Genomic DNA, 19,143 nt, shown 5'->3' with positions numbered 1-19,143 from the left:
TTCATCGCGAAGAATTCCAGACGGTTATTCAAGTGCAAGCTCATTGTCGTTGTTTTCGGGAGCCATTTGGGCATGGCACGAGAATTGTGGTAGGATTGAGATGGAGAAGAAGCTCATTATTTTGCTGCTAGGAAAGACTAATACTGTTTGAAAATATTTTGCTTTTCGCAGCTATCATAATGATTTCCTCTAAATCCTCAACTTAACTGTCTCAAATACGCCAACAATATAAATAAATGAAGAAACGTTTAAAATTTCGCTTTTTTTTCCTTCTTCTGTTTTAGAATTTTGGAATTTTAGATATTTTAGAATAGAATTTTAAATTCGTATCTACAACTCTAGTCACATCATTGATCTATCGCCTCATTTATTCCCAAAGTTTTTAGTGCTGTCACGAATTCGCGTGTACATCTGCAGAGATTTCCTCTTCATATCTCTTGAAAATATTAATTCTGTGAAATCCCGTGTATAACACAGTCGGCACTGAGAGAAATATTTAATGAGTTGTGTTTTTTTTCGGATTTTATCCTATGCTAGAGTTATTTTCAGCTATGCCGTACATTGAATTGAATATTATTCTCTTCCGTAATTTCACTTAAAAGCCCCAATTTTTTTTTACAAAATTATGGCCAATTCAAAGCATTGGTAGTTCCTTCTCGAAAAAATCTCTTAACGCCAAAATTACGTTTAACTCTATTAGTACAATAATAATTTACTTATCGATTAAAATTTCCGATCCATAGAATTACCAAAATTTTTTCTATATTTATGGAAATCATTTGAAATCTCTTCACACAATCGATTCTACATTGTTAGCGTCAACCTGTATATGTTCCACGAAAAGATTTCAGCGTTCCTTTACAATCCAGAATCCATTCATAGAAGTAGTTAAATGTTCGTTGACATGAATGACACATAAATAAGACGTGGTTGAAAAATAAACGCTTGCTTATGTCGCCATCTCAAGTTCCTCTCAGCGCCAACGAGATTTGGCGGCGAAATTCCCCGGAAACATGACGAATATTATGCGGAAAAATGCTACATCTGTTAGCCCGCCCTCTATTTCGTTCGACGATTCTACCAAATCTCGTAGGCCATGTAACCACAATGGCCCCGTCGCTCATATTGTTTGAGGTCGTGTTCTCGCCTCGTAACGACCCGAAACATCTCTGATATCCGTGGCCGATTTGCTTTCACCAGGAACCCGCATTGCTCTTATTCTTTTATCCCCAAGAGAAATATGAAAAAAAAATAACCCATTATTCAATCCACAATAACCACATCAATTTCTTTGCACTATAATTTCATAAACATAGTAGGTATGTACTCATATGTACTTATGAATACTCGACACTCATTTTCGCCAAAATTTCACTTTGTAGCAGTCTCATGTTGTGCGACGATCGTCAGAAATGTGGAGGATGCGAAATCCCGGGTATATTCAACATCCCGAAACCGTTGTATGTTTAACAATGCAGCTGTTTTCAAACATGTTTTCAAACATGCCACAAAAGCTAAGAACACTCAGAAATAGAGGCGTGGTAGAGACTCTTTATAAATCACATCCTCCTTAGCGTTCGTTCCTCAGGCGAGAGCTCAACACTAGCTTTGGCCGTTGATTTCATCCCAAAAACCACTTGAATGTGATTGAAAGAGAGGTAGTGGGTGCATCCTGGCGCATTCCCAGTTCACCGCATCGGAACGTCAGTGCGTAAGGCGCAAGCGGGCGAATGGATACCTCATGAGTCCATTTGAGGCTCCGTTGTCGTCTTTGAGTTGTTTTCATTTAGTTGCATCATGAATATTTAACAAGTATAGCTGAGCACATTCAGCAAGCTGAAAAAAAATGCTTGCATCGTTTCATTCAAGCCTGGCTGTAAACATCTAACTGCTCACTTTAATTCATTTATCCTTCTCATGGGTGCACTTTTTCGTATTCACTCCATAGTTTCCACCGCATTTATTCCAATTTAGGCCTTCCTATGGACGAAAGAGTCGTGCTGAATGTCGGAGGTGTACGACATGAAACATATCAGGCTACGCTTAAGAAAATTCCAGCCACTCGACTTAGCCGGTATGTTATATTTTACCGAAAAGGAAAACGATGCTCACTCACGTTCACCTCGAAGCATTTGCACTCCTCTGTACATTTTTTCACTGCTTCTTTAATTTTTCCTTTTTTTTCGTGGTTTGAGTTGTCTCTGCTAAGGAACTTTTGTATTCCACTCATTTTACTGCTCTTTGTATTTCTCCAGCTTTAAGGTATCAATTTATTTCCACCATTCTTAAATCCAATATATTTCTTTTCGCTTGTTTATATACGTTAAAAAACGGCAATTTTAGGCTCAAAGAACAAACATCAACATTCTAGAATTTTTTGATTTTTTGCAATCTTTCTCTTTTGCTATTTGCGCAATGCACTTTTTGATATTCTTTTATTTAATTTTTATTCTTTTTGTTCCGCTTTATTTCATTGACTTTTACAGATTAAATTTGCCAAAAGTTACTCCTTAACTACTGGTTTTATCAACCTCTTTATTATTATTATTATTTTATCGTTATTTCTCAATAAAAAATACTCATGTTTATCGGATTGAAGTAATACGGTTAAAAATAGTTTCTTTCGGCTTTCTTCCGCGGCGAAATTCGCAAATGGAGGTTACGGCTATAATGGAATTTCTAACTTTTTCTAGTATTAAAATAAAACAAAAAGCTCATCCTCATTTCTTTCAGTTTGACGCCTTCGCTCGCGAATTTCGATCCTCTCTTAAACGAGTATTTTTTTGATAGGCATCCAGCCGTCTTTGCACAGGTATGCTGCCAATGCTGGTGAATGTTTAGAAAACCAGCAATTATTGAATAGAATAATTTTTTTTAGGTACTTAATTATTATCGAACGGGTAAACTACATTATCCAACGGATGTTTGTGGTCCATTATTTGAAGAAGAACTTCAATACTGGGGTCTGGACGCTAGTGATACAGAGCCATGTTGTTGGATGCAACTACTGCACGCAAAGTTTGTTACTTTTTTTTCTATGCTAACCAATTTTGTCCATTTTTCGGATACATTTAAGAGTGTGAGTTAAGTAGTTTTCCTTTTTTAAGCCATTATGAGACAAAAAAGTGTAGCAACGTTTTCTAGCACTTATTTTATAGTTTTTTGTAATTGCTTCCACTCGATTCTCGGTTCTAACCTATACCAGTCAATTATTATCTTATAGATGTCTTGAAATTTTACAGTGTTTTTACGGATGAAGATGAATTCGAGGCCCATTGCAGAACGGCTATTTTTAGTTGTGAATATCCTTTAATCCGTATGTCAAAACAAAATCACGCACTTTCTCAGAGACACCCAGGAAACATTGGCTGTGCTCGATCGAATGGATGTTGAAAGAGAAGATGATCCACAACTTAGAGAGCAAGATACAATGAAAAAGTTCGGATGGGAAGAGGATTACTTTCAGGTGCTATCTTGCAACAAAATTAACTTCTATTCATCATTTCTTTACTTTTGATTTTATGAATCGTTCTCAGAAATGAGTATGAATAGGTGCTAAGGAGAATACATAAGCGTTCTTCAAGTACACTCGAATTAATGCCTATTCATAGAATGCAACTAGGATTGCACTCAGAGATTTCGAAAATGAACAGAAGAGGTGTTTTACGAAGAGCAATGATCTAAGTTAGTAATGAGGTTAATATCTCATAAAATTAGCGGAATATAAAGTAGAGTTTGGCAATTTCAATTAAAAAAAGGTTCTATGTGTTCCGCCTCTTTATTCCAGCTTAATCACGAAACCCTGACGTTTAGTTCAACCAACCTGTACGAACTTAAAAAACTTTCAAATCTATAATTATGAATCCTTCAAGCAATGAAAGCGCTGTAAAGCGCCTACAATTCCATGCAACTCATTGAGCACATGTGCATTTCTTTCGAAAGAACATAATCCTATAGCTGTTTGAGTTAAGAGATCCATACATCCTCCTCTCAGCACAAAATGACTAATCGCACTGCAATTTGAGGCTAGTCAACAGTTATGAGTGAAGCTGTAACGAGAAAAAAAAATAGTTCATGTTAAAATTTTCCTATACGACAATATGCAGGTTAACAATAGAACACCACTGCAATTATTTCAAATAATTATTGTGAAAATGGAGGAGGGCTTTCTATTATGTTGGGTGTCTGGTTGAATAATGAATTATAGTCGTTTTCGTTTATGTTGGCTATTTTTATTTTGAATCAAACTAACAATGCTCGTGGAATAACTGGAAAAATAAACGACACATAACACTTGCAACAATTTTTCGGAGGAAAATAAGAAGCATTGGGCACGAGTAAATTGAGCAGTATTCATTGAGCAGATGCTGCAAAATGGTGCATGATGGAAGAATTATTCTTCTGGGATCTTTTTGTATCCGCTAAAAAAAAAGTGTGTCTGGCCATTGATGTTTCATTGAAAATTGCCTGCGGTTGAATTAGAATTTTTAGGTTTTGCCAATGTAGCTTGTTACATATATTTTCTTGTTATATTTCTTTGGATTTCATGTAGAGGATATATCTCCACATTTTATCAATTGTTATTTTAGAAAAAAAAAAGACTTTCTTCCCTAAACATGACTTCTACTGCGAAGTTGCGAGATTTTTCAGTTGATAACTACGTGCTGCACCTGCTTCGCGTTTTCGATTGCATTGTATAAATAACTTTTCTCAATAACAAAATTAACGTTTCGTGAAGAAAATCCACATTCTGTCGAAAAAAAAACACTCTCATAAAAATATACATAGCATTGGAATAACATAAATGAGCAAGGCGGGTATGTGTGTATTGAAGAAAGAAAGAAAGAAAGAAAGAAATTTCTAAAAAAAACCTTAAAATCTTATCTATTTTTAGTCAATGTAAGGCGCCGAATTTTTTCACTATTATCTGGAACTTCAGAAAAATTTGTGACATTTTAATCTTTGCCACAAAAAATGTGATATCTGAATTAATCTTACAGGGGAAACGCACAAAATGGATGTATTATAAACCTAGGATATGGGCATTATTCGATGAACCGTATTCATCACGATCGGCAAAGGTAACACTGTTAATTCATTCGTTCTCTTTTCTTTCTTTTCTTTTATTTATTTTTCTTTCAAACCATCATTTCACTTATTTTTCTAATATACAAATTGACCTATCTATATAGCAAAGCTTTTAGATTATTGCTGGAATTTCTGTATGCTTTATATTCGTATCGATTCTATCGTTTTGCCTTAAAACTCATCCGAGTTTTCGTATACCAGTTATTGAAACAACAAATATGACGTATCATGGTCGGTCTATTGTTGGTGTTAGCCGACAAACAACCGAACCACATGTCGCTTTTGGACAGGTTTGTTGAAATTTCATTCCCCCAACAGAGGGAAATTTTACGTTTTACTGCATAATTTTTAATTTTACATCAAATAATTTAGGTGGAGCTCATTTGTAATATTTGGTTTACATTAGAGATTATTATACGATTCATATTCTGTCCTTCAAAATGGGGATTTCTCAAATCACCGCTCAATAATATTGATCTGGTGAGTTCTACCAACTTTTATTCTTTCAATATTTTTATTCAAACGTATTTATTCCGTCTTGTTTTCGCAAATGCATTATAATCAGTTAGATGGGAAATGAATATGACGAGAACATGATAATTACACCTTTATTAATTGACTTTTGTCGCTACGTCTGTAAACAAAGAAGAGGAATGGAATCTGATTCTCTGAAAGAGAAAAATCCAAAATCCAGAGATCGGTATAGGAACTATTGTGGGTTTTCTATTGACGTGTTGAGAAACCAGTTATAGGGAAAAACATGGAAGTAACAATGAATAGAAGTTCGACGCAAATAGAAATAAAATTGCACACTAAATAAGAAAAATGGAACACGTTGTTATCCAGTTTTTCCATACTTTTGACCCGACCTGAACGAAGTTACGGCAGCGTTTTTTTTGGCTGCTGAATAGAGGAAATTTTATGATTTTGTTTGTTTAAACAAAATCATTTGAAATTATAAGGACAAAATCAAATCTCGAGGCGTATCAACGGCTGAGAGAATATCACATCTGCTGCAGTCTTTCAATAATGATAAATATGGAAAATTTATTTTTAAAGAAAATCAAATCCTTAGAGACATTAGGAAAATTTATTAAATCTTTGTTGAGCAAAAAAATGCAGGGCTTTATTGAATGCAGAGTTCTATGTACTTCTCTTTTTAATCGTGAGATTTTTGAAGGAAAAAGATATCCAGAAGTCTTTGTGTGCAGAGATCCATGATACGTAGTCCAGAACCACTATTTTAAAACAAAAAATAAGGAGTATTATTATATTTTTATATATACTTTTATTTTATTTGACTTGGACATTTGGGAAAAATGTAGTTCGCTTGACCTTAGTTTACATAGATGTTTGTAAATACATGATGAAAAGCCTTCTTAGCTAGATTTTTTTAAATGAGATTTTATGAGATCTGTAATTGGTAATTCTCAGATTTTTCTATTTTTGTTTCTTGTCGTAACAGTTAGCAGTAGGCAAAGAAGATATCTATGCGTTCCCAATATCTTTCTGAATTTCTTAATAGTCAAGTGGTTGTACAGAAAACGTCACATGTCTGAAATAAACGCTGAAAATTTGCGATAGTTTTATTTCCTATGGATGGTGCCAGTTGACGTGAACCACATTTCAACGGATTACCTAGGCAGTGTACAAACTAGAATTGAATACCCAGCAATTTTCCGGAGAAAAAATATACCAAATGTCGACTTAAATTATTACATGTGCTGCTGAAAAATATAACATACATTTTTTCTTTGTTCTTAAATTATTGATTACTACGTAAATTTATTCTACATGATTCAGGTAGCAACGTTGTCATTTTATGCTGATGCTATTTTTATTCGACTTTTGGAAGATGCCCCAAAAGATGTCGTGGAGTTCCTTTCAATGATTAGGTTCACCTTTTTTTTTCTTGACAACATTGCTTCAATTTAAATTTTTCCCCATATTTCTTTTTTTTCAGGATTTTCCGTTTGTTTAAGCTAACTCAACATCATAGAGGTCTTCAAATTCTAATTCATACGTTTCGTGCTAGTGCTAAAGAATTGATTTTACTGGTATGAGCATGATAAATTGTACATAATAGTAGAAAAATTAACTTATAAAAATTTTTAAAGGTATTCTTTCTTATACTTGGCATTGTTATATTTGCTGCTCTCGTCTATTATGCTGAGAAAATGGAAGTAAATCCAGACAATCAGTTCCAGTCAATTCCGTTGGGCTTGTGGTGGGCGATATGCACCATGACCACTGTAAATTTTTTTCACTACTTTTCTTCCTATTTCTTTCACTTAGTTTCCCTTGCTTTTTTTTCCTCCTTCCGCTTCTTTAATTTTTTAAAATCTTATTTTCTATTTTTCTTTAATTCTGGCCTTATAACTGTAATCCACAGGTCGGCTATGGTGATATGACTCCTCACACGTCATTTGGACGACTTGTTGGTTCACTTTGTGCTGTAATGGGTGTCTTAACTATAGCACTTCCAGTACCTGTGAGTTCTTTTTTCCCTTTTTCACAGTTTTCGGTGGCGTTTTCAAGCGATAGCAACAAATAGAAGCAACGAGTACTTTTAAAACTATACTAGACAGAACCTGGTCCTGGTCTCTCTCCTTAGAAGCGATCCACAAATCACTTTTTAACAGCGAGACTGTGGTGAAGGATCTCATCATTCTTTTGTTTTTTATAGTTGAAAAAATGCGGAGAATTTTACTGTAAAATGAAGAGATAGAGACAAAACGAAAGCAAATCCTAATAATCCTCACTTTGGCTGAATCACTTATCGTTTCTTACATAAAAGTTCAAAAGAGAGAAAAATTAAGGACATCCGTCTTCTAGCGTTATCGAACTACTCGATTACTGAACACAATGGTACTATCATATCGTCCTAAAACTTTGCTAAAGCTTTTATGAGTACTGGTAATATACTGCTGGCACAACAGTTTAAAATCCCTTTCTTTTCTAAGGGAAAATATCTTTCTTTTTTAAAAAGGGATTCTCTAAAAAGAGCATACTACGAAATTTATATTGCTGGAATCACTGCACGAAAAATTACGGTATATATTTCCGTAAGTGATATAGATTTTATATTCTGATATTCTCCTTAATCGTTACGAAAAACGGCGTGAGAAACGCCCTTCGTGCCTTGATTTCCTTACGATGCACCTTAAAACGACCAACACTAGTACACATCCCGCGTCCCCGAACAAGCAGATGATAATCAATTAAGTTTCTCCACCAGCTTATAGAAGTAAAACCAATCAATAAGATGCTGAGGGAACCGGTGCGTATACAAAGATGTCGTTTTTAGGGGTCTCGTAGGAAAAATCGCACTAAGAGGCCGTTTCTAGCGCCGTTCTCAGGACGATTATGGAACTCGTAGTCTAAACCCCTAACATTATTTTTTTGTGGGGACCCCCCGACGTTGTCAATTTCATAGTGTGTTGTCCTTGACTACTATTGTAGAAATTGCAGTGATTAAATTACAGAAGTAAAGAGAAAAAAAACTGCATAACTCAGCTATAGGTTAAAGGACAATTATTTTTAGTCAGTTTTGCTCGTTTTTTTCTTTTTTTTTTCCAATTCAGCTTTTTGAGGTAATTGTTTCCAACTTTGCTATGTTCTACTCCCATACTCAAGCTCGTGATAAACTACCAAAGAAACGAAGGAGGGTTCTTCCAGTGGAACAGGTTTATGTTGAAATAATATAAAAATCCAGGAACTTCTCCAAATTTCCAATTTAGATTCGACTACAAGCTCGACGACATGCACATGTTCTCGATTCTAATCCGATAGCAACGCGCAGAAATGCATTCGTCAATTTAACAGGTTCTATATCATTCTTTTTTCCTCCAGTAAACAGCCTTTGCCAGAAATGTAGAGAAGCAGGCTGAAAAAAAGAGAACTAACGCATGTTATGCTATCAAAAATAATGTAGAACACAAAACTATTTTTTTAGAATCACGATGGTTTTCATAGTATAAGTGAGTTGTTTTTAGATCGGAAGAATAGTGACGAAGACGACTCAAAAACTATGATAGAGAAAAAAAGCGATATGAATAGAAGAGAAAGAAAAGAAGTAACAGGTAAACACTAGTGTAGTACTAGATGAAATAGCGTAATCGATTTTTTGACAGATATTTCTCATTTCAATCTTTTATAATTCGCATTAAAAATCTAATCTGGAAAAATTACTTTATGATTACTCTCAACAGATCCTTCTCATTATTCTGATGAAATGAAATACTTTTTTAAATAAACATATTTGTTTAACAAGGGTAATTATTAGGAAATCACATCAACAAATCGATACCTTTAATGTTCCTGGAGAGACAGCAATAATATGATGTGTTCCAGATGTCTAAACGAGTTACAACTCTGAGTCTTCACTTTAGCATAAAAATCCATAATTTTATATTAATAATATCCGTTAATTTTATATTTTTATTCTCCAGTAATAGGATAGTTTTTTTTCTAAACTCTGCGCATTAGAATCGGCTGTTTTTCTCCGGAAGAAGGAGGATTGTACTATAATCACATCATTTCATCTAACAATGTACTCTGGTTGATTTTTAAGCTGAAAACAACGAGCATAAGCTCAAGTGCTCAAGAATCTTTTAAAATGCTCAAAAGATTTGATAAAGAACGTCATAAGATTAAATTTTGGCTGGCGTTCTTGTTTTTTTTTCTACCTTTTAAGAACAAATGCAAGATTTTTGCTTCATATATGTTTAAAAATTTGTACTACCACTAGGATAGTCACCATAAACACAGGATTTGTATTTTTTGTTCCTCCTTTGGAGCCCATCTAATCGTGCAGTGCAAGAATTTTCTTTTTACCATGAAAAGAAAAGTTTATTTGAATGCGATTCACGATACCTCAGTTCAAGGTAGTCTTTCGTCTATTTTATTTATTTTAATTCAAAATAGCAAGGATTTGAAGTATGACTGCTTGCCTTCATAATACCACTATATTTCATTCAAAAATAAAATATCAACAAATCTCGATACGCGCATCCGCTTAGATTCACCCATATTTATTTAACGATGGCATTTAGGTTATGAAAAATCGAAAACATCCTTCTCTTTTTTTCTCTAAGTGTACTCTTTTCGTGAACTTTTGTTTACAGGAAGATAAAGGGAGAACAAAAACTCAATTTTATAATGTCAATTCTTTTTATAATGTCTACGCAGCATCCGGTATCGTATTTCTACTGTTTTGGTTACTCCAAATTTCACTTAGAGCCAGACCTTTCCCTTTCTTTCTACCTTTTTTTACGTCTTTTTATGGTTTCTCGTAAAAACTGTAGCTTTGTGACTACTGCTTTATTTTAGTTTAATTTTGAAACCACCAAACAAATGTGCAACTCCTCCTTATACTTATTTCTATATTCAAAAAAATCAAAGTTTGACTGGAAATTGTTGCCCGCGGTGATATTTGCTTCCATGTGCCTTCTTCATATAGTTTCACCACTTTCAGTGCGTCTTTGGCACTTTTTCCAAATTAGAAAATTATCAAATTATCCAGATTTCGTGCTTCCTTGTTCTTTATAACAAATAGCTACTCCGGTCTTTGGGAGAGCCGGAGAGTCAGCATCACTAACCCATTGATCACTATTCCTATGATTCTAATTACAATCCAGAAGATTTCTAGTACGTATTTAGTAACCCAATTTGAATCCGGGATGAATAGCGTCTATCTCACGTTTCTCCAAATCCTGCAATGCTCATTTAAAGAAATCTGTGGTGTGGGGCAGCCTTGCACTGTTCGCTTCTTCCAAATTTGTTGAAAAGACTTTTTTCGGGACACTTCTTGCAGAGCAGTTGATTTTCAAATTCGTACTTCGAAGGAGGATTCTCGTTGGAGGTGCAAAAATTCAATTTTATTCACCTTCTTTTTGAAAATTGAATTTGCAAGCGAATTTGGATTAGCTTGCAGTGAATAATATTGCTTCCTGCCTCACTTTCTGTTTTCCTTTAGTTCGCTGCATTAAAACGTCGCCACTGAAAATCTGAACAAAATCGCTGAAAGAGCGGTACGGAAATGGATGTTGGGAGAATAAGTAAAACTTTTGAGTGAAATTCCAATTTTGGAATCAGTTCCTTTAGTGACTGATAATCCAAGGTTCCAGAGATTCCCGACGAGAGGAGTGGTCCCAGATAGGCTCGGTTGTCCAGGTGGAGTACATTTAATGATCTACATAACAGTCATTGCATATAATATGTCAAGGGAGCAAGGTCTCCACAGAATTCACTTGTTTCAACCATAATCGCTTCTCTCTGAGATCGCTAGCTCGCACCAGAAACGTTAATCCCGGATGGAAGTTCCCGAATGTTTTCGAATTAAAGCCATCTCGCATACGGCATAGTAGATTATGGAGAGAAGGATGATTCCGTCCATTTCTTCCTGATTGTCGTAAAAAACGGCCCGGAAGATGCTGCGCCGCACAGCGCTGGCGCGCTCCAATCGAACTCCTTGTGGAAAATAGTGTGCCGGGAAGCTCGAAGCCGTGTTTTCCGGGCCGCCTTCTTCGCAATTAGGAAGAGATGAACGGAATCACCCTCCTCTCCATAATCTACGACCCCGTATACGAATACTCCACCGGAAATCCGTACCACTCCAGATTTGTGGGGTGATGCCTACAAAAAGGGATTCCTCAAGTTTGTAACATGTTTATCTTGTTAGTTACGGCTGATACACTCGAACTGTAGGAAGTGGGTGATCGAAATTTGTAACTCCAGCTTTAACTGTCAATCTAACTTCCAGTTTGAATTTTACAGAAATGTTGCATTACGATATGTTAAGGCAACGTACAAAATCTAATCATAATACAAGTAATTCAAGTAATGATCGTAATTACTTGAATTACTTGCATCATGATTAGATTTTGTGACAATGACATTTTGTGGCATCATTGACAGTCCTTACTCCATTCCAACTCAGCTTAATTCTTAACTTTTCTTCACTAAGGACCATGATCCTTGCGTCGAACTCACTCTATTCAATCAATTCCATCCATGCCTCTTCCTCTCCACCAAAATAAGAAAATCCTTCAAAACAATTCTGCTGTTGTAATAATCAAAATTAAAGGAGCTGAAAGAGGTGCAAATGTAACTGATAAAAGATTTGGTTGAATTAAGAGCACTTTGAAGGAGGTCTACTCTAACTGGAATTTGAACAACTGAATGCAAACACACATCTGAATGATTTTTCAAACTTTCTTGATTTATTTTCAACGATTCTTAGTTCATGAGCACTTTTTACTTGTGTTCCTCATTATGTGGATTTGCTTTTTTTTCAGAGAAAGTGAAAATTTCTCTTCACGTCCTCCACTTCTCGTTCGTCCCAGTGGAATACTAATGACAAACAAAAGCTTTCGTACATCCTGGCTCGTCAAATTGCTTAAGGGAGATCTAAAATGTAGGAGAAAGTAGACGATTAAAAAAAATGAGAGCCCTTTGCAAGTAATCAGGGGCAAGGCAGTACTTGCTGATGAGAAAATCAGATCGATAAATATTAATAGAACTCGCTTATTTTTTCTTTTGAATACTTAAAACTTATAACTGCTAGCGTAACCGCAAAAAAAAAACATGAAAATGTGTATATGTCCTTTAAATTGATTTTTCCGCATTCAGATCAGCATTCAAACGTCGTGGATACCGTTGTAAACATGGGCGACGCCTACGCATCGAATACGACCACAACAATACCATAATTGTGATAGCTGTCACAAAAAAAAAGAAGAAGAAACCGGCTGTCATTGTCACTACTCAAACTAATCTATCTGTCGATCTCGATCGGTTCATTACGAACCCTGCTATAGTGCTTTTAGCATTTTGCCTTAACAGAGTTTTTGTGCTGTATGTAAAATGTTTTATTCATAAATTTTATTTATTTTAAATATAAATATAATAATATCATCTTTGTTCATCGTTTATGGACAAAGTGCAGCCTGTATTGACCCGTCATGTTTGTAAATGAGGTCATATATGTAGGCGACAGTGGTAAGTATTGTGAAGACCTGAAAATAAAAATAAATAAATAAATAATGTAATATAGTAAATAAAAATATTACTTTACTTTATTAAGATCCTCAAATTGATCCGCTACAGGTGCAACCCAGTTCGAGTATTTTAAATAATATCATGCATCCAAACAAGAATAATGTACAAAACTGATTAATTTTCCTCTCCCGCTAGATCTCCTCAGTTTTCCTCGATCAAACTTATCAACTAGTTTTTTTTTTCATGTCACATTAATTTTACTACAATTTATCCACAATTATCACTTCACTTTACATCAAGTTATTTATCATGAATATGTGAAAATCAGCTAAATATCCTGTAAATTAAATTTACTTGTAACGAAAGCAGCGTACAGTGTTTCTCATCATCATATAAATATAAATTAACCAAAATTAGTACAAATCCGAAGTAACAGTAATATCAGTTAATCATTTCAAGAGACGTTGAAGACTTTTTTTGTGCGATCGTTTTATTACATATGTAGAACCTCATCAAAATCGGAAAAACAAAGGAATTCTTCAGTAGATAAGAACATTTCAGGAGTACCTGACAAAGTGATATGAGTCTAATAAATTCATGTTTTTTCATGGAAACATAATCAAAAATACGTCTGTTATCTATATAGAGTGCTGAAAAATCCGAATTGTATTAATCAGACGCACAGGAAGAATTTCAAGCTATGCCAATTTGTAAATAACCGTTACGTTGGAAGAAAAATGATCGATATGGAACCATAATTCAACTTGTTAAGCTGTAATACACATTCCTGTTGTTCCATGCTAATTTTGCTACAATAATTGGAATAAATTAATATTTCCAGTAGTGGGGAACTTGATAAGCTTATCAGTTCATTATTCGGAAAGAATTCCACATAGTGAATTGATAAGCTTATCAAATTTCTCGGTGAAAAGTAATTGGACTGAAAAACTGGTAGATGAACTTTGATCCGAGAAACATTGATCCGTGGTAAACTCCTTGTGCGACTACTGCACATCGAATTTTGATCAACAAATACAAGTAGGTCCTGGGTCTGGTTTTGGGTGCAGTGCTGCCCTCTGAATGTAATATCTGCGTTGTCAAAGTTTTGCAAATCAACTTTAGGTCAGTTTTAAGTAATTTATGGAAGAAAAGAGGAATTCGAGTGATATAAATTTATTTGCAAGTCTTTTAGAGTCTTTTTTTAAAAAAGGACCCATTTCTTTCTTGTTTGTTCGTGTATCATAAAAGAATATCTCTATTTTTGCACACTTCCTTCAATTTTGATCAATAGTGATCGATAGTGGTAGATCTAAATGAACGCTCTGTTGACTCTTATTTGACGCAGATGATTACGTGCGTCGTAAGTGTCGCAGAACAAAGGCCGATGACGTATCCGTACAGTAAATTATGAGACAAACCACACCGTACTGAATGTAGAGTGAGGTCGACACGATCACAGTACCAATGATATGCTACACGTGGATGAGCAGTCTTCGGATCATACCTGCTACAGTGTCTTTTGATCTACTATACTGAGAAATGCGTCACCCAATCGATAAATGAGTTCCGTATGACAATGAACCTATTCTCTACATTGATGAATTCATTGTCACGTAAATTTATACGGCACTATTTATTATTTGATTTTTTATTATTATTTTTTTATGATTATTTTACTGACGAATATTTTCTCACATAAATTGTCATTATGTCAGTTTCTCAAAATTTTCTGGCATATGTGATGATTTGCGCAAATATTCCATCATCAGTAATGCACGCATATTCAACCTTCATGGACCGCACACGAATTCAACATCAAAAAATTTGATTCAAATGCAGCGCCATTACTTTGAAAAAAAAATTCCATTCGCTTGATGATGAGATTTTTGCATTTTTGTCACTGGCTTTTGCAGCGCATTTTAACGATTTTTGCAAGCACATTACAACATTCCATGCGATTTTAATCATACATTTTAAGAAATTGAATTTGTGAATTTGAATCGGTGAATTTCAACTAAGCCTCAGGCAACCTCAGCCTACTGGCATCCTCAGCCTGGTTTTAGATATAAACTATTTTAAATTTCTCCCTTTCCTTTCAAAAAGTTGTGGGTCCCTAGACAAGTTAAATGATATAGATTTGTTATGGAAATTTTGAATTATGAACCATGCCTGCTACATACTTGGAATTCCAAGAAATTGCATTCTGGCTTGTCCCGAAACAATTAGTTTCCAATTTTTATCCACACGTAGTTGAGGATTCGTGACTACTTACAAGCCGAACAAGGAAGGAAAATTGAAAAGTTTTAAATCAAAACTCTTTACCAATGGAAGAAACCAGTAGACAACAAACGTCGAAACCATAAACGCTGATCCAACCATTATAAAGCTAACAAGATACATGAAAACTGCCAACATATATACTTTCTTTTCCTGAAAAAAAATGAGATGTTAATGATTCCTTTGTTCCTTTTCTTAAATATCATTATTAAGGCATAAAATAAAAATATCATCTATATATGGCGAATTGTTGCAGTGGACTTTCTGTTCCTGATTAAATCCTCCACAAATATTTGTACTATTACAACTAAGAGACTATTTTTTTATCTCTAACTTTATTATCTCGAATCTTTAAGGAGAAATCTAGTTTTGGTACAGGAAGGTAATATGTTTAATGATGTTGTTTTCTCTTCTCATCTGCTGAAATTTCAAAATCATCGTATTTTTTTCTAAACGATCTTGAATATTAATGTGACACAAACACTTTTTTTTTAGTATTTGTTTTTCTCATATTAATTTGCAATTTAAGTATTTCTTAGCAACACTTTTTTAATGAAGAAGTCCTTTCATTACTTTCAAAACAATGTTTCTTTTCAGCAAATAAATTGTTTTAGTTAAAAACTCGCGAAACTTACGATCACTGGAAAATTGAATTTATAAAATGAATCGGTGATACCGCATAAATTACACAATGCGAGAACGAAGGTCACTATAAGAAAAAATACGTTCACACAAACAATCGAGAATAATTGAGTGACAGAGTGCATCCTGAAAATATTCGAGTTGCATACATATGAACTATTTATTTTACTGAAACTTAGAATTTTCCTTACATGTTTGTACATGTGAGTACGACATCATTAGGATAACATAAGGAATTCATCATCACACAGCATGACCCCAATACCTAAAACTAATATTTGAATTTAAATTTGGAATAAAATTGTGTGTTTTTTTTTAATTTTCATTAATATTGCAAAAGTTTACAGAGTAAGATTATTGAAAGTCATTTCACTACAGTATGGACAAATGAGTTACTGTACCTTTTCAATCCTACTAATTTAATTATGCTTTCTTGTTATGCTTACGTTAAAGTATCACGTGAACCTCGCTTTTTTTTGGCATAACAAGAAAACATAAACACACTTCCCAATGCAGCGATTTCAAGAAAAGAGAACTTTGAAATTTTAGGACAGCCTACTAAATTACACTTGTTCTCAAAAAATTTTAACTGGACTATTGACTAGTAGACAATTGCAACGAAATAAAGGATTTTCTTCAAAATGTTCAATAGGGTGAATTGTGTTGTTTCTTCAAGAAAACATCGATAAACAGAGAAATTTCTACGCACACAGTTCACATAGGTGCGAAAACTGAGAGCTGAGGTATAGAGATAAAAATTTTCATCTTCATAATGACTCTGAACTCAAGCTCCATTGTTCAGTGAGAATTTTCTTTGTCACGCCAAACACCTAAAACTACCAAAGAAATGTGTACTTTCACGTAATAGTTGCCGATGATTCATGAGTGTTTGCTAATATTTGTGTAAATATATTTTCATGGATATTTTTCTCCGTGGAATACTAATAGCGTTAACTTCGTGTTGAAAACATGGCGCTACTTGCGTCACTGATTCTATGATGAAGATGAAAATTTAAAATTTTAACTTGCACGGAGTATTTGTTTTGCGATGGTCGCCAATGGTTTTTAATGTGGAAAGGAACAAACAACAAAAAACTATTCCGGAATCGTTTTTTTTCCTATGGACGGACTGTAAGGAATACTAGAAATTGAATTAAAGATCCCGAAACTATCATTTGCATTCACTTTAGAGTGCGAAAGATTTTTCACTCAAAAACGTTTGGGGCCGAAACTATGCAAGTAAATGCAACAGATCACTTTTTTTTCAATAAAGTCAGAATTTAGTAACTCAATTGAAGACGTTACAAGGTAAAAGAATAAACTAAGAGGAAGTTGAAAGTTAGAATGGGACGGTGATCAACCTCAAGTACATATTTTAAAGAAAAAATCAGAGCAAAAAATCATTTGTATTTGTCCTATGTTTAACTAAATGATTAAATAAAGTGAACTTAGTAGAAGTCATGGTTTTAACGACTTCCCTTAAAATCATCTGAGAGCTTATTTAGATGGAAGGACTGTAAGAACATATCCGAAATGAATCTCATTTCATTTCCCATGATTGATGGATTCGATTGCTGAGCTGTTGGTTCCCACCACCAGCTGTTCATATGGAGAGAGAGAAAAAAAACGTTTTCCTCGCTGTTTTCATCAAAATTCGTTGACTGGAGAAATGATACGGTGCTAAATCAAAACCCGTTGAAGCTCTTATTTCCGTTTCTCCAAGAAAAAAAAATTATTATTTGAGACAACAATTGAAGGAATTCATAGAAAAGAGGTATATAAAAATGAAATTATTAATATGTAGTATAAGCAGGTAAAACTCACTATTTCAACAAGTTTAAATACATTCTCTCGTTCGTAGAGAAAATTTCGATTCCATTGTAGTGGTGGTCGCTCAAAATTATTCATATCCTAGATAGGAAAATTATTAGACTTGACTGAAACGTAGATGAGAATTTGGTTTACCTTCGGACGAGTACAAACCGACTAACCCCCCCACCTCTTTTGTTTGCATTTGCAAAACTAATGCAGCGATCTGTGCATCAGAGCGTGCACGTTGAATGCATTCATTATTAACGAAATCTCGCGGAAACGTCTACAATGCAATTAAATCCAGACCATATGAGAACAAAGAGAATAAAAGATAAAGGTACATCCATTATATTCATTCATCCACATAAACTATGCGCTTATTGGAAAAATAAGCTGCCAACGATGAACGAACGAACGAATGAATGAACGTTTTAACAGACAACGAAACAACATGAGGGCGAATGAGACTTTGAGAGTGCAATCATTCCCTCATCTAACACCACCTGCATATATCTCAACTGTGAATCAAAATAAAACACTGATGAAAAATGTGAAGATATTGACAAAATAATGTGAATTATCAAAAATTGAATGAAGATAGATAGATAGAAGATAGATAGATAGTGTGGAATGGATAGTGCCTCTATAAGTGACTCATAAAGCTTCGAAGTGAGCCATGAAAAATTTCGATCAAATATTTGCTATATCAAACAGTTCATAGACACGCACTGATCCGTTATCTCTCTGGAAACACATCGTAGTTTTAAAATCTTCGAAACAACAAAAGAAATTAACCAAAAATCACTTTCTTTAAGAAATTCCACTCATCCTTTAGAAAACCGCAGCAGTTTTTCTTGTTTCATAAAAAATTGAACGGTGTGTACCTCAACGGCCGAGCAGAAGGTCCTCAATTCTTGATGGTGGTTGTCGAATCGATAACTGCGGCTTCACATGACTCACCTGGAGTGCTTCACTATCGCATCAAAGACGTGCCGGTGCTGCGAACATACTACGAATTCCCATCTGCTCTTACCACAGGTGTCAGGAATCTGTATATAACGACTAGGCGCGTACGGATCATAACATATGGTCGTGTACAATAGATTCAATGTAACCTGACACCACGTTGCGTACATTCCATTTCTGGAATTAAATCCTAGAATTTCTGGAAATCTTGGAATTGTCCAAAATTAAAGAACGAATAGTACTTTAACAAATCGCTGTTGGATATAGTTTCTTGAGAATCCTACTAGTAAACTGAATCCACTGAATGATATCCTTATCAATTTCTATGCAAATTTAGTTAAAGTTTTCTTTCCTTTT

General features: G+C 34.5%; 2 protein-coding genes across 4 annotated transcripts; one reads left to right on the top strand and one right to left on the bottom strand.

Moving 5' to 3' along the window:
* Positions 1-1,982: 1,982 nt before the first annotated feature.
* Positions 1,983-12,800, top strand: RB195_021494 (uncharacterized protein; the record flags this gene model as incomplete). Of its 2 annotated transcripts, XM_064208257.1 has the most annotated exons (15): positions 1,983-2,074; positions 2,734-2,812; positions 2,879-3,018; positions 3,349-3,466; positions 5,001-5,081; positions 5,205-5,378; positions 5,461-5,568; positions 6,892-6,983; positions 7,052-7,145; positions 7,206-7,340; positions 7,481-7,579; positions 8,682-8,774; positions 8,829-8,913; positions 9,084-9,170; positions 12,721-12,800. In XM_064208257.1, 15 exons carry the CDS (start codon positions 1,983-1,985, stop codon positions 12,798-12,800), a joined length of 1,557 nt encoding a protein of 518 aa, XP_064064138.1. The 2 variants fall into 2 exon arrangements, with proteins under 2 accessions (XP_064064138.1, XP_064064139.1); XM_064208258.1 differs by lacking the exons at positions 8,682-8,774; positions 8,829-8,913; positions 9,084-9,170; positions 12,721-12,800 and adding an exon at positions 7,673-7,702.
* A 219-nt stretch (positions 12,801-13,019) lies between these two features.
* RB195_021493 (uncharacterized protein) lies at positions 13,020-18,961 on the bottom strand (the record flags this gene model as incomplete). 2 transcript variants are annotated; one of them, XM_064208256.1, is made up of 8 exons in its annotated part: positions 13,020-13,106; positions 15,412-15,519; positions 16,002-16,134; positions 16,200-16,273; positions 17,833-17,919; positions 18,705-18,726; positions 18,781-18,869; positions 18,941-18,961. In XM_064208256.1, 8 exons carry the CDS (start codon positions 18,959-18,961, stop codon positions 13,020-13,022), a joined length of 621 nt encoding a protein of 206 aa, XP_064064136.1. The 2 variants fall into 2 exon arrangements, with proteins under 2 accessions (XP_064064136.1, XP_064064137.1); XM_064208255.1 differs by lacking the exons at positions 18,705-18,726; positions 18,781-18,869; positions 18,941-18,961 and adding an exon at positions 18,008-18,022.
* Between the last annotated feature and the right edge of the window lie 182 nt (positions 18,962-19,143).

Source organism: Necator americanus, chromosome X (assembly GCF_031761385.1).
Source record: "Necator americanus strain Aroian chromosome X, whole genome shotgun sequence".
Taxonomy (NCBI): domain Eukaryota; kingdom Metazoa; phylum Nematoda; class Chromadorea; order Rhabditida; family Ancylostomatidae; genus Necator; species Necator americanus.
Note: the sequence above shows the minus strand (reverse complement) of the source record. Positions and strands in the feature narration are given on the sequence as shown.